Source organism: Ahaetulla prasina, chromosome 16 (genome assembly GCF_028640845.1).
Source record: "Ahaetulla prasina isolate Xishuangbanna chromosome 16, ASM2864084v1, whole genome shotgun sequence".
In the NCBI taxonomy this organism is placed as follows: Eukaryota; Metazoa; Chordata; class Lepidosauria; order Squamata; family Colubridae; genus Ahaetulla; species Ahaetulla prasina.
Genome location: NC_080554.1, coordinates 4,672,270 through 4,687,500, shown reverse-complemented (window position 1 = coordinate 4,687,500; position 15,231 = coordinate 4,672,270). Strand labels below are relative to the sequence as shown.

At 46.7% G+C, this 15,231-nt stretch overlaps 1 protein-coding gene across 2 annotated transcripts in view; it reads right to left on the bottom strand.

Annotated features, from left to right (window-relative positions):
* The window catches only part of AK8 (adenylate kinase 8), a 68,385-nt gene that overhangs the window by 35,748 nt on the left and 17,406 nt on the right, over positions 1-15,231 (bottom strand). For both annotated transcript variants that reach the window (XM_058159530.1, XM_058159531.1), the window contains exons 5-10: positions 14,469-14,537; positions 9,476-9,557; positions 8,069-8,140; positions 5,731-5,931; positions 3,861-3,992; positions 1,866-1,955 (exon numbers count right to left, since the gene is read on the bottom strand). In XM_058159530.1, coding sequence (XP_058015513.1) covers positions 1,866-1,955; positions 3,861-3,992; positions 5,731-5,931; positions 8,069-8,140; positions 9,476-9,557; positions 14,469-14,537 — 646 coding nt within the window. The remainder of the gene's footprint in view (positions 1-1,865; positions 1,956-3,860; positions 3,993-5,730; positions 5,932-8,068; positions 8,141-9,475; positions 9,558-14,468; positions 14,538-15,231) is intronic.

Sequence of the window (15,231 nt, the reverse complement as noted above, 5' to 3'; positions counted from 1 at the left end):
AGAATTCTTTATTGGCCAAGTGTGATTGGACACACAAGGAATTTATCTTGGTGCATAGGCTCTTAGTGTACATAAAAGAAAAGATACGTTCATCAAGATACATATCAATATAATATGTATGTGTATATATATTTTATATATATATATATATATATATATATATATATATATAGAGAGAGAGAGAGAGAGAGAGAGAGAGAATAATAAAATGAAGCGGAAGAAAAGAGAGGGGAAAAAAAAAAAGATTTGCTCTCGGTTAGAGACTTTTTAGAGATTAAGGTGGGAGTGGATGTTGAGGGTGAGCCAAAGAGACGATCCCAAATCTCCCTGGTAGATCCCAAAATCAAATCAAGGAGAACGAAAGGAAAGGAAAAGACGATTCCTTTTGGATCAAAGGAATCTCGTTCCGTTTCTTTCTTATTTGTGGCAAAAAAAAAAAAAAAGATTCCCAAAGCCTCCCATCCGGTTTTCTGCTCACTTCTCCAACCACCGTGTCCAATTTTTTTATCTCCCGGTTGGGAGAAATTTAAACGGGATTCCTTCTTAAAGGAAAGGCAAGCAGGACCTTGGTGAAATTGGAAATGGTCTTTTTTTATTTATTTATTTATTTTAGCTCAAAAAAGCAAGAGCAAGAAGCAAAATTTGGTTTCCCCCCTCATCCTCTTCGCTGCCAAATGAGAAAATTTGATTTCTTTGATGATGGTTAACAGTTGCTGTTTTTTGGTAGCCCTTAATGGACTTTTGCTGGTGTTCCAAACAAGGAGGCTGTAAATATTTATTTTCTAGATAAGAGATGAGGTACAAGGAAGGAAGGTGTATTATATTGTATTTTTAAAACTGGACGGTAAGTTATTAAAATTGTTTCCACGTGTGGTGAAGGTTGGGAATCATTTTTTTATGTATTTGTCTTTTTTTCTTTAGTATATTCTTATTTTTTCTTTCGTCTTCATTTTTCTGATTTTTTTTTTCCTCCCTTCCTGTCTTTTTTTTTGTTTTCTTTTCATTCTTTTAGCTGGCATTCGTGCTTATCTTTTGACTCTTTTATTAGTTATTGGTTAAAAATAGCAGGCTAGGAAGCTGGAAGTTCTAGTCCCATTTTAGGCATGAAAGCCAGCTGGATGACTTTGGACCAATCACCAGGAGATGGTGAATTCTAGTCCCCCCCGTCAGGTATGAAAGCCAGCTAGGTGGCTTTGGGCCAGTCAGAGGGAGACAGAGAATTCTAGTCCGCCTTAAAGCTGGGTGGGTGGCTTTGGATCAATCACCAGGAGACGGTGAGTTCTAGTTCTACCTTAGGCGGGAAAGCCAGCTGGGTGACTTTCAGATGGGTGACTTTAGCCAGCCACTAGGAGACGGTGAGTTCTAGTCCTGCCTTAGGCATGAAAGCCAGCTGGGTGACTTTGGGCCAGTCACTAGGATTAGGAGATGGTGAATTCTAGTCCTGCCTTAAGCACGAAAGTCAGCTGGTTGACTTTCAGATGGGTGACTTTGGGCCAGCCACTAGGAGACGGTGAGTTCTAGTCCTGACTTAGGCCTGAAAGCCAGCTGAGTGACTTAGGTTAGTCCCTCTCTCTCAGCCCATCCCACCTCACAGGGATGTTGTTTTTTTTGGGGGGGGGAAATTATAGAATCGTTTTATATAAATAAGAAAAATAAATAAAATCAATCTTCCCGCATGGTTAATCAAGCTCAGAATTAGTAAAGAAAAACGTTTATGGACCCTCTATTATTAATTGGGTAAATCTTACAGGGACCTGTCCCCAGGAACAAACATGGCAAGGTACCGTAATTCAATTTTCTTTCGTCCTCTCCCAAAAAGCTGGGGGGGATACGTACTTCCACAAATCTGTCAACCTTCTGCCTACCTGGCCATCCTCCATCAAGGTACGGCTTAATGAATTGCCCAAGTTTGGTATCGCTGGTAGCGGCTTCCTTAAGCATTTGCCCGCAGCAAACTGAGAAAAAGGAGAAATGGAAAAAGACAAGGTTATTTTTTAAAAAAAGGAAGGGAGAGGAAAAAAGAAAAGAAAAAAAAGGGAAGGAGAGAGGGAGGGAGGGAGGGAAGGAAGGAAGAGAGAGAGAGAGGGAGGAAAGGAGGGAGGGCTGGAAGGAAGGAAGGAAAGAAGGAAGAAAGAGAGGGAGGGAAGGAGAGAAGGGAGGGAGGGAAGGACAGACGGATGGAAGGAAGACAGAGTGGGAGGGAGGGAAGGAAGGAAGGAAGGAAGGAAAAGAGGAAGGAAGGAAGGAAGGAAGGAAGGAAAAGAGGAAGGAAGGAGGGACGGAAGAAAGGTAGGAAGGAAGAGGGAGAGAGGGAGGGAGGGAAGGAAGGGAGGGAGGGAGGAAGAGAGGGAGGAAAGGAGGGAAAGGGGAGCCCAATGGAGAAAACGGAGAAACAGAAAAAGACAAGATTAATTTTTTTAAAAGGTGAGCAAACAAAAGAAAAAAAAAGAGGGAGACAGGAAGGATGGAAGGATAGAAGAGAAAGGGGAGCTCAGCAGAGAAGAAGGAGAGACAGAAAAAGAAGGTTAATTTTTAAAAAGGGAGGGAATGGAAAGAAAAAGTAAGCGAGGAAGGGAGGGAGGAAGAGAAAGAGGAACTGAAAGCGAGCCCCTCTCTTCATTTCTGGGATGAAATCTTAAAATGCGGGTCCCAAAATCGGGAGAAAGTCTAGAATTCGTTTTAGATTCTAGAGCAGTGACGGCGAACCTGTTCGGCACCACTCAAAGACCAGATGGCTGGCGTACGCATACTTGTTTTTTGGCCGTTTTTCTGGCCATTTCCAAGCCATTTTCCCGGCTGTTTTCAGGCTGTTTTTCAGGCCAAAAACGTCCCCAAAAACATCCTGGAAAACGGCCCAAAATACGACAGTTTTTGCCTGTTTTTCCGGCCGTTTTCCAGCCATTTTTGGGCTGTTTTTCTGCCTGATTTCTGGCGCTCCGGCACCCACAAAGAACAGCTGGCTGGCACACCGGAAACCCGAAGAGCAGCTGGCAACAGCACGCGTGCCCACAAAGAGGGCTTGTTGTGCCTCGTCCTCCCTCCTCTCCTCAGCCAGGCCCCTCCCGTCTCGTCCCGGGCCTGCTATCAGACTCCGAGTCTGATAATGAAGATGAACGGCCTGTCATGCCTCCAGCCCCCGGCCCTGGCCCCATGCCTGGACAGGATGTCAGGAATGAACAAACAAACCTCACTCATACGGCGTGTGTTCCTTTGGCTCAGCCATCAGAGGAAGTCAGCCACGGATTGGAATTACTCAGGCCTGCTCCTTCTGACCCCTTCCTTTCTCAAACAGCAGAAGAGAATTCAAAGTGGGAGGATCCACGCTTCCGGAGATCTGAGAGGCGACGCCAGCAGAAGGAAGGGAGGGGCAGGCCTGGATAAATGCTGAGTCATGGAGCCACACCCCACAGCCTATATAAAGGACCTGCTTTTGGCATTCCAACTTTGAGTCAAGCAAAGTCTCATCTAGTTTGCTGAAGTCACAACTTGGACTCCTGCCTGCCCTGAGAAACCTCGGAGGAATTTGGCAAAGCTGCAGAGGCTTCGTTGCTACGCCTGATACGGACTTCCTAGACCCGGTCGTCGGAGGGGGAGGGGGACGCGACAGGGCTCTGCGTCACACCTCTGTACCCGTGCCATAGGTTTGCCTTCACAGTTCTAGAGTAATTCTTTCTCAAATTTGACAAGTTTTAAGAGGTACGGGACTCCTGCTCCCAGAATTCCCTGGGGCAGCGTGCAACTCACTTAACAATTATCTTGCTTGGGAGTAGAAACTGTGGTCGTCAGTCGAGGACTATCCCCTACAAGGTGGGGGGGACAAAATGCACAAAGGAAGGAAAGAATATTTACGGAGTACGCACCGTTGACGATGCCGTATTTCTGAGCTAGCAAAGCCGCCTGCAAACTTTTCCCAGATCCTGGAGGCCCACAAAGAAGAATCCGGGGTGAGAAGGGAGTGTTGGAATGAGGCGGTTGTCTGACGTGCGACAGAACTATTGAGAAAAGAAAGAAAGAGGCAGAAAGTGATACTGGCAATGACGTTGAGGGCAAAGATTTTCCGTTCTTGAACCCGGGGATGGCGTTTGGCTCTCTCGTGCCTCGTCACGCTCAACGTGTCTACAGTACAATGTGGAGGGAATGGGGATTTTGCAGTATCCTTCCCCTGGAGTGGGGAGGGAATGGGGATTTTGCAGTATCCTTCCCCTGGAGTGGGGAGGGAATGGGCATTTTGCAGTATCTTTCCCCTGCCACGCCCACCAAGCCACGCCCATCAAGCCGCACCACGCCCACGGAACCGGTAGTTAAAAAAATTTAATTACACCACTGCTCCAAACCTTAATTGCGCCTAGTTGAAGAGCACAAGTTGAACCTCAAGTAAGCATCAGCTACAACAGACCCAGCTTATGTCTCTTCTCCCCAAGCCGGCATATCCAAGATACAGAGTTATCAGGCTAACCCAGCCTGCTTACAAATGACGCTTAATTTGCAGTAAATAACCCAAGTTAATTAGGAGTAATGATCCCCTAGACTCCACTTCTAATTATTCTTTTTTTTTTTTAAAAAAAGGAAAGAACGAAAGAAAGAACGAGGGAGGTTTGTTTATTTTTTTATCATTCCAATTTTCAATTTCTCTCACTGCATTATTAATTAACGATAATTAATATTCAGGCTGCGCGCCCGCCTTTGCAATCTGAGGCATGAATTGTTTATGAACGATGATGTGAACTTTTAAATTTAATTAAGTAATTTAGAGGTAATTAATTTGTAAACTCCAAATATTTAACTTCGGCTGGCTTGTTTACCTTAAAAAAAAATAGCGAGAGGCCTTTTTTCCCCGAAAACACGCATCAACACAAGAGTGAAGTTGGGTAAAGAGGCTATCAACGCCCGACAGTTGGGAATGGAGCAATTTTTTTTATTTATTTTTTATTAAAAAGGCTGACTTTACAGCAAGCGATTTCTCCCATCGTCTAGCGAAGAGCCGAAACAAAAAGTAAACAAGCCATGTTCAAAGGCAAGGCAAGCAGACCAAACCGAATGAGACGTCGCTTGCCCGGGTGGCCAATTATGATCTGTGTCTCTTGGGACTTGGGTCTACTGTAGTGTTTGTCAACCTTGGCGACTTGCAGATGGGTGGACTTCAACTCCCAGAAAGCATGTAGGCAGGAGAAGGCCGGCTCAATGGTAGTAAGGGCGAGAGGGATCTTGGAATCCTAGTGGACGCTGGCTTCAAGATGAGCCAGCCCTTAGCTGCAGCAGCCAAAAAAGCCAACACAATCAGGGGTGAAATTCAGCAAGTTCTGGAGAACCAGTAGCGGAAATTTTGAGTAGTTTGGAGAACCGGCAAATACCACCTCTGGCTGGCCCCAGAGTAGGGAGGAGAATGGGGGAAGGATTTTGCAATATCCTTCCCCTGGAATAGGGTGGGAGTGAAGATTTTGCAGTATCCTTCCCCTGGAGTGGGATGGGAATAGAGATTTTGCAGTATCCTTCCCTTGGAGTGGGGAGAGAATGGGGATTTTGCAGTATCCTTCCCTTGGAGTTGGGTGGGAGTGGAGATTTTGCAGTATCCTTCCCCTGCCATGACCACCAGGCCATGCCCACAGAACCGGGCATTTGGGGAGTTGAAGTCCACCCCGCTCACCTTCAAGCTGCCAAAGTTGAGATGCACTGGTCTACCGATTGACACCATTCCCATCCCGACGACGATTCATACCCGAAGGTTCCTACCTTGCCAGAAGGCGTCTGCACAGGGTTGGTCTGCATTGATTAACTTGATGGATTTCCCAAAGGACTGGACTATTCCGGGGAAGTTTCGGTGATATTCCAGCAACCTCTGAGTGGTCTCCTTTTCAGATATGCCTTTAGGGGTCTTGAGACGCCAACGGATGCTGTCGTCGGTGGGCCAATCGAAAGTCGTATGATACACCTCTGGGATAAAGACCATGCATGAGTCAGACTGGACTTCAAAATCCGAAACCGTATTTCACTTGCAAACCAATCTTATTCTTGGAGAATATTTGGAAGAGGAGTTCACGGAACATCTGAGATGCAGTATAATAACAAAGAGAGAGGCATAGTTGTCACTCAGCGTTCTGGATGATTAATTCCATATTCTCCAGTTGAGAACTGAGGACCTGTATACTGCACAAATCAAAAAGAGGGCCATGAAAATATCTACAGACCCCTCACATCCTGGACATAAACTGTTTCAATTCCTATCCTCAAAACGACGCTATAGGGCACTGCACAGCAGAACAACTAGACACAAGGACAGTTTTTCCCCGAACGCCATCACTCTGCTAAACAAATAATTCCCTCAACACTTGTCAAACTATTCACTAAATCTGCACTACTATTAATCTTTTCATCGTTCCCATCACCCATCTCTTTCTACTTATGACTGTAACTCTGTTGCTTGTATCCTCACGATTTATTATTTTTGTAAATATTTTACAAGAAGAGTTCTCCATTCCTCTGAAAACAACAAAATACTTTATCCCACTAGACTTGAAATCCTCGGCTTAGAAAACTTGGAACTCCGTCGCCTTCGACAAGACCTAAGTTTAACTCATAGAATCATCTACTGTAATGTCCTTCCTGTTAAAGACTACTTCAGCTTTAATTGCAATAATACAAGAGCAACCAATAGATTTAAACTTAATGTTAACCGCTTTAATCTAGATTGCAGAAAATATGACTTCTGCAACAGAATCATCAGTGCTTGGAACACTTTACCTGACTCTGTGGTCTCTTCCCATAATCCTAAAAGCTTTAACCAAAAACTTTCTACTATTGACCTCACCCCATTCCTAAGAGGACTATAAGGGGCATGCATAAGCGCACAAACGTGCCTACCGTTCCTGTCCTATTATTTTTCTTTTCTTCTTCCTATATATATATATATGGTTATACTTCCTAATATTTACTCATATATATGTTTATATACTATATAATCTTTTTGTATGATACTTACATATACTGTTGTGACAAAATAAATAAATAAAATAAAAAATAAAAGTAGATTTATACTGATAGTTTCCTGATTGCTTATTTGTACCCTATGACTATCATTAAATGTTGTAAATGTTGTACCTTGATGAAGGCATCTTTTCTTTTACGTACACTGAGAGCATATGCACCAAGACAAATTCCTTATGGGTCCAATCACACTTGGCCAATAAAAATTCTATTCTATTCTATTCTATTCTATTCTATTCTATTCTATTCTATTCTATTCTATATTCTCCAGTCCACAGATCTAATCATCCTCACGGATGCCATAAGCTTTAATGGATAATATCTGGAGGGCATCAGGCAGCCAATTCTGGTTCAGAGAGGTCCAGAATGAGAAAGGATGAAAGATGGGTGCATGAAAAGAATGAGTAGGGATGACGTTTGATCCAATATTTGATGGGGTGCCACAATGAAGAAGCGGGGGGGCGTCAACCTGTTCTCCAAAGGCAGGACAAGAAGCAACGGGTGGAAACTAATCAAGGAGAGAAACAACCTAGAACTAAGGAGAAATTTCCTGACAGTTAGAACAATTAATCAGTGGAACGACGTGCCTCTCGAAGTTGTGGGTGCTCCATCACTGGAGGCATTTAAGAAGAGATTGGAGAACCATTTGTCTGGAATGGTATAGGGTCTCTTGCTTGAGCTGTGGGTTGGGCTAGAAAATCTCCAAGGTTCCCTTCCAACTGTGTTTTAGAAAGGTGTTTGTTCCCTTTCTTTTGACTGTTCGGTTAATCTTGGTATTTGTCCAGAGTGATATAAGACAGTGAGGGGGAACCTACAGCACACATGCTGGAAGTGGCCCGCGGAACCATCTCTCTGAGCATGCCAGCTATCGCGCCCGTTGCTCTTCTGGGATCCGGCAAAAAACCCGGATCTTGGCCACCTCACCAATTGTCCTTCAAGCAATTGACAGGAAGCAGGATAGCTTCCAAGATCAGACTATGAAGCTTTGGGCCCCAAAGGTTTTCCTTTTCGCCACTGTTGATTGCCAGTTTTGCAGAATCGCGACGACGTTTTAGCAGTGGAAAATCCCCGGCTTCAAGAGACGTACCTCCGGTGATTTCGTCCACTCTCTTTCCCAAATTCCGCTCGATCAGCACGATGTCGGGAGCGTACAGCACCACTGGGGGGAAAAACACGGAGGAAAATGTTACCCATGCAGGACGGACAGAAAATCGGGGAGGTTTCAGCGGTGGAATTCCCTTTTTTTTTTTTACTACCGGTTCTGTCGCCGTGCCTTGGTGGGCGTGGCAGGGAAAGGATACTGCAAAATCCCCATTCCCTCCCCATTCCAGCGGAAAGGATACTGCAAAATCCCCATTCCCACCCCACTACTAGGGGAAGGATACTGCAAAATCTCCTTTCCTAACCCACTCCTTGGGAAGGATATTGCAAAATCCCCATTCCCTCCCCACTCCAGCGGAAAGGATACTGCAAAATCCCCATTCCCACTGCACTCCTGGGGGGAGGATACTGCAAAATCTCCTTTCCCTCCCCACTCCTTGGGAAGGATACTGCAAAATCTCCTTTCCCTCCCCACTCCTTGGGAAGGATATTGCAAAATCCCCATTCCCATCCCACTCCAGTGGAAAGGATACTGCAAAATCCCCATTCCCACCCTACTACTAGGGGAAGGATACTGCAAAATCTCCTTTCCCAACCCACTCCTTAGGAAGGATATTGCAAAATCCCCATTCCCTCCCCACTCCTTGGGAAGGATATTACAAAATCCCCATTCCCATCCCACTCCAGTGGAAAGGATACTGCAAAATCCCCATTCCCACCGCACTCCAGGGGAAAGGATATTTCAAAATTTGCCGGTTCTCCGAACTACTCAACATTTCCGCTACCGGTTCTCCAGAACCTGTCAGAACCTGCTGGATTTCACCCCTGGATGGTTTTGGGTTTTTTTTTTTTAACCCCGTGCTTTCAGATCCAAACACATTGAGGTTCTCTTGGGTCTGGTACAGGTAATCCTTGACTTACTACAGTTCATTTAGTGACCGTTCAAAATTAGGAGAGCACTGAAAGAAAAAACCGTTTTTCACGCTGACGGCCTTAGTGGAATCCCCACGATCATGCAATCAAAATTTGGAGGCTTGGCAACTGGCTCATACTTATGACCGTTGTTCCTGTGTCTTACGTGGTTCCCCTTTGGCGATCTTCTGATGAGCAAAATCAAGAGGGGGGGGGAGGCCAGATTCACTTAGCAACCGTGCGGCTAACTTATCAAGTCCAGTGATTCGCTTAACGACGGTGGCAAGAAAGGTCATTAAATGGGGCAAAAGTCCGTTGACCTCCGGACTGGCTTAGGAATGGAAACGTGGGGCTCCAAACTGCGGTCGGTAAGCCAAGGACTCCCTGTCATTGCGGCATATTTACAGCAGTCATGGTTCAAAAGTTGTTGGATAGGAACGAGGAAGCGTTCAAAGAGAATTTGAGAAGGCGAAGTCCATACCGACATGTCTAGGAATGATGCCCCTCACTTGTAAAGACTTGGCAAGTTCCCGGCTGTCAGGGAGGCCTTCGAGAATCCAACCCTGGAGGATAAGATATGCAAAGTTAATCTCTCGCGCGTCTGCAGAACATGGAGGCGAAACACGAGAGAGGACGAGGGAGGGCTTCCTGCTTTTTAAAGGAGACAAGCCTGGGTTCTAATTAGCGTCCCGCAGGTGGAAGCCAAGCACTGACCCAGCGGATGAGCCTGGGAAGAGACTTCTCATCTCTCTACTTCTCATCTCTCTACTTACGGGACCGTCTGCTGCCACCGATTGCCTCCCACCGACCCGTACGCTCTCACAGGGAGGGTCTCCTTAGGGTGCCGTCTGTCAAGCAGTGCCGACTGGCGACGCCCAGGGGAAGGGCCTTCTCTGTGGGGGCTCCCACCCTCTGGAATGAGCTTCCCCCAGGACTTCGTCAACTTCCTGACCTTCGAACCTTCCGCCGCGAGCTTAAAACACATCTATTTATTTGTGCAGGACTGGACTAGAATTTCAATTTTAAATTTAATTTTAATGGGGTTTTATCATTTTAATTGTAATTTTAAATTTTGGCCTATTTAAATAAGTTTTTTAATTAGTTTTTATTTTGTATTATATTTGTATTTTTATCGGGCTGTAAACCGCCCTGAGTCCTTCGGGAGATAGGGCGGTATAAAAATTCGATTAAATAAAATAAATAAAATAAATCTCTTAGCAGGGGATTCCTTGAGACCCTCAAGGGGTTCTCTCTGCCAGAACAGAAGGCTAGCTGGTCGGCAACAGGAGAAGCCCCACCACTCTCAAAGGTCTGGTCAGGCAGGCAGATAAATAGACGGATGATAGACAGGGAGATGAGAAATATAGAAATATAGATTAGATAGGTAGGTAGGTAGGTAGAGACAGATAAGATAGATAGATGATAGATAGATAGATAGATAGATAGATAGATAGATAGATAGATAGATAGATAGATAGATAGATAGATAGATGGATGGATGAATGGATAGATAGATAGATAGAGACACACACAGAGAGAGATGGGTTTTAAGGAGTCAGCCTAAATTTAAATATTTCATTTTAAACTATTTTAGTATTTGTACAAATTGTTTTAACATGGCTGTAAACCGCCCTGAGTCCTTCGGGAGAAGGGCAGTATAGAAATATAAACAAATAAATAAATAAATAAAATTAGGTAGGTAGGTAGACACAGATAAGATACAGATAGATAGATAGATAGATAGATAGGCAATTAGAAGAAAGGAGGGAGGGAAGGAAGATAAGAGGAAAGGAGGAAGGAAGGAGATAAGAAAGAGGGAGGGAGGGAGGGAGGGAAGGAAGGAAGGAAGGAAGGAAGGAAGGAAGGAAGGAAGGAAGGAAGGAAGGAAGGAAGGGGCGGCGTGGAGGGAATAGAAGGTAGCTTGACAAACAACTTGTCTATAATTAAGCCTATTTCAAAGTGCAGGGCTAATGCATTATAAATAAGCCCCTCTAGAACAGATATATGGGTCACTCTCTCCCTCTCCCACCCCACCAAGGTTTCTCCGTGCCGAGAGCCCGGCCTATCCCTAATTAGACTACATTATCCATCGCCTTGACACTTCAGTCAACCGTCCACCGCCGAGGTGCCCCTCTCGCTCGGCTCGGCGCAGGTTTATTGATATTCCGCTGGGTTCCCTCGGCCGAACCTCCCCCCCCCACACACTCCCAGCGGCCGGCTTCTGTTTTATCCCACATCAAAAAGGCTGTATGCTCAGGGCACTCCTTGCCTGCCCCCCCCCTCGCCTGCCCCCCCCCCCACAAGGCTGGCTGGCTGCCTGCCCGCCTGGCGCAGAGCTGGAGGTCTGAAACAGCTGCGAGCAGAAATGGTATCACAGGAGGGACTACTTCCAACAGATGTTGGAGAGGGGAGAGGGAGGAAGGAAAGGAGGAGGAGGAGGGAGGAGGAGGAGGAGAAGCCGAGGAAGGGCTGGGAGGGGGGGCAAGAGAGAGAGAGGGAATAGCAGGGTGTGGAAGGAGGCAACCTGAGTTATAGATCGACCGTGGCTCCCCCCCTCCCCACGATTTGCCTTTAAAGAGTCATTAATAGCATCTTCCATCGGGAGGGAGCTGTGGGGCAGGAGCCCCTTCTACAGGTAGTCCTCGACTTACGGCCACAAGCATTTCCGTGGCTATGCGAGACCTTCGTTAAGTGAGTTTCGCCCCGTTCTGCGACCTTTCTCGTTCTTGCGGTTCGGGGAATTCCTGCAGCGGTTGAAGTTAGCAAGAAGGGCCTTAAGTGAATCCGGCCTTTTCCCCCCATCGGCTTGGCTTGCCGGAAGGCCGCAGAAGGGGATCACGTGACACACACACACACTGTGACCGTCGTAAGTATGAGTCGGTTGCCAACTGTCCGAATTTGGATCGCGTGACCGCGGGGGAGGCTGACAACGGCCCTAAGCGTGAAAAACGGTCGTAAGTCGCTTTTTTTCCAGTGGCGTCGTAACTCCGAAGCGTCACTAAATGAATTGCTGTAAGTCGAGGACTACCTGTATAATATATATCCTGCCTTGCCTGCCGTTTAAAAAGCAGCTCCTGTTTCAAAACCAAGTTGGAGCTACCCAGTTTTCTTGGCGCCTATCAATTTATTTTGCTGAGCCGCGCGGAAGGAAGAGCTGTTTGACAAACGGGAAGGCCGCAGAGGTGCCGACACCTTTGGCCCGCGAGCTGCCAGCTGCAGGACTTAATGCCCGTGGCCCTTGCGCTGCAAGACACACTACAACCACACACAACACACACAGAGGTGATTCTAGCGGCATTCGCACTAGGGGAACCAGCCCTCCAGGGTACTGGCAGCCCCATCGATCAATACAAAGGGGCTCCAAGTGACAGCGTTAAACCCCAGAGTGTCACAACAACGGCGCACAAAAGCCGACACAACCGCAACCGGGGAGAGGTGAGATGGAAAGCCGGGCAATTAAGGCCGGCGGAATGACACCGGGAGGAGAAATAAAAGAAAAAGTGAAAGGAACAGTAGCCCGCAGGCCCGGTTCACACAATCTTTTGACATTTTTTCTTCTGGCGATAATATATATATATATATATATATATATATATACACACCGAGCTGCCTTCCAAGCCGCGTGCCGTAAATCTGGCAGGAGGTTGTTGGGAAGCCAAGATTTCCTGTCCACTTTTAAACAACTTGGCTTTTCCCTTGGGTTGGGATTGAACCGGGGGGTGGGGAGGAGAGGGGCTGTTGATCATGGGGGCACTGAATCTCGGGATCTACGGTGATAATTTTCCCTTGCAGAATGGATCCAGAATTAGATGTCATCGCACCTCGATTGTTCTGACATGGTTAAGGGTTGCTAATATATCCCCTCGGGGGCGACAGGACTGAGCTTGGAAGCGATTTGTGTTTTGGCACATAGAATAATCAGAGGGCTGGAAGGGACCTTGGAGGTCTTCTAGTCCAACCCCCTGCTCAAGCAGGAGACCCTCCACCCCTTCTGGAGAAATGGCTGTCCAATCTCTGCTTGAAAACTTCCAGTGTTGGAGCATTCAGAATTTCTGCAGGCAAGTTGTTCCGCTTATTAATTGTTCTGTCTAGAAATTTCTCCTTAGTTCTAAGTTGCTTCTTTCCTTGATCAGTTTCCACCCGTTGCTTCTTGTTCTACTCTCAGGTGCTTTGGAGAACAGCCCGACTCCCTCTTCTTTGTGGCAACCCCTGAGATATTGGAAGACTGTTATCATGACATCCCTAGTCCTTCTTTTCATTAAACTAGACATACCCAGTTCCTGCAACCGTTCTTCATATGTTTTAGCCTCCAGTCCCCTAATCATCTTTGTTGCTCTTCTCTGCACTCTTTCTAGAGTCTCAACATCTTTTTTACATCGTGGCGACCAAAACTGGATGCAATATTCCAAGTGTGGCCTTACCAAGGCATTATAAAGTGGCTCTAACACTTCACGTGATCTTGATTCTATCCCTCTGTTGATGCAGCCTAGAACTGTGTTGGCTCTTTTGGCTGCTGCTGCACACGGCTGGCTCATATCTAAATGGTTGTCCACTAGGACTCCAAGATCCCTCTCACAGTTACTACTATTGAGCAAGGTACCACCTAGACTGCCTTATGGGGCTTTGAAGCACCCCCTTGACTCCCTCTTCTTTGGGGCAGCCCCTGAGATATTGGAACCCTGCTATTATGTCTCTCCTAGTCCTTCTTTTCATCAAACTAGGCATATCCAGTTTCTGCAACTGTTCTTTATATGTTTTAGCCTCCAGTCCCCTCATCATCTTTCTTGTTCTTCTCTGCACTCTTCCTAGAGTCTCCACACCTTTTTTACATCGTGGCAATCAAAACTGAATGCCGTATTCCAAGTGAGGCCTTACCAAGACTCATAAAGTGGTATTAAGACTTCACGTGATCTTGATTCTATCCCTCTGTTGATGCAGCCTAGAACTGTGTTGGCTCTTTTGGCTGCTGCTGCACATGGCTGGCTCATATCTAAATGGTTGTCCACTAGGACTCCAGGATCCCTCTCACAGTTACTGCTATTGAGCAAGGTACCACCTAGACTGCCTTATGGGGCTTTGACGCACCCCCTTGACTCCCTCTTCGTTGGGCAGCCCCTGAGATATTGGAACCCTGCTATTATGTCTCTCCTAGTCCTTCTTTTCATTAAACTAGACATATCCAGTTTCTGCAACCGTTCTTTATATGTTTTAGCCTCCAGTCCCCTCATCATCTTTCTTGTTGTTCTCTGCACTCTTTCTAGAGTCTCCACACCATTTTTACATCGTGGCGACCAAAACTGAATGCCGTATTCAAAGTGTGGCCTTACCAAGACCTTATACAACACATTCTCTTTTCATGTCACGGCTCCTCTGCAATTTGGGATGGGCAGACAGGTTGACCTCAACTCTGAGAGATAAGACGGAACCTTTGAGAGCCTTCACCCCCTAGTTACAAATCTCTCGGCCATACGTACGCTGCAGAGACAATCGTCAAGCTTCAGGCGTTCCGCAACCAGCTGGGCCCACAAACCTTCAGAGATCTTCTGAATCATTGTTAAAGAGAGAGAAGGGACAGGTGAGTTAAAGAGAAGTAGACCTGAACTCAGTGTAATCAAGAAATATCCCAATCCAGCAACCGGCGAGAACACTCCCGTCAACAAAGACAGGGCAAACTCAACCCACCCACCCCTAGAATATAAAACGAGAGCCAACCCCACTCTTTCCAGCACTGATGAGGTTACCAAGTTGGGTGATGAAATGTCTATAAGAAAATAACCAAGCTCAGAGAGCACCTGGGACCCCAGAGTCGCCATCCTCCCCATCTTCTTCTTCCTCCTCCTCCTCCTCCTCCTCTCCACAATCCCCATTCCCTTCTAGCACTGTGTTGTGGCTCCAGCCCCCCTACATCCCCAGGCCTGGCCCCCTGCCAGAAAGTGACTCAGAGAGTGAGGGGGAAGGGCCGTCGGGACTCCCCTCTGCAGGGCTGGCCTTTCTGGCTCAGCTCCAGGAGCCAGAGGCTGGCCAGGTGGAGGAGGTGACGAGGCCTCTGTCTCCTGTATCTCCCCCCGCCCAGGCAATGCTCCCAGACCCAGCTGTGGACAGTCCTGGTTAGATCCCAGGTTTCGTAGACAAAGAGAGGCGGGAACAATAAAAGAAGGGGTGAGGCAGGCCTAGAGAGTGCTGAGTCACGGAGCCACACCCCACAGGGTATAAAAGCAGGAGGGGCTGCTCTACTAC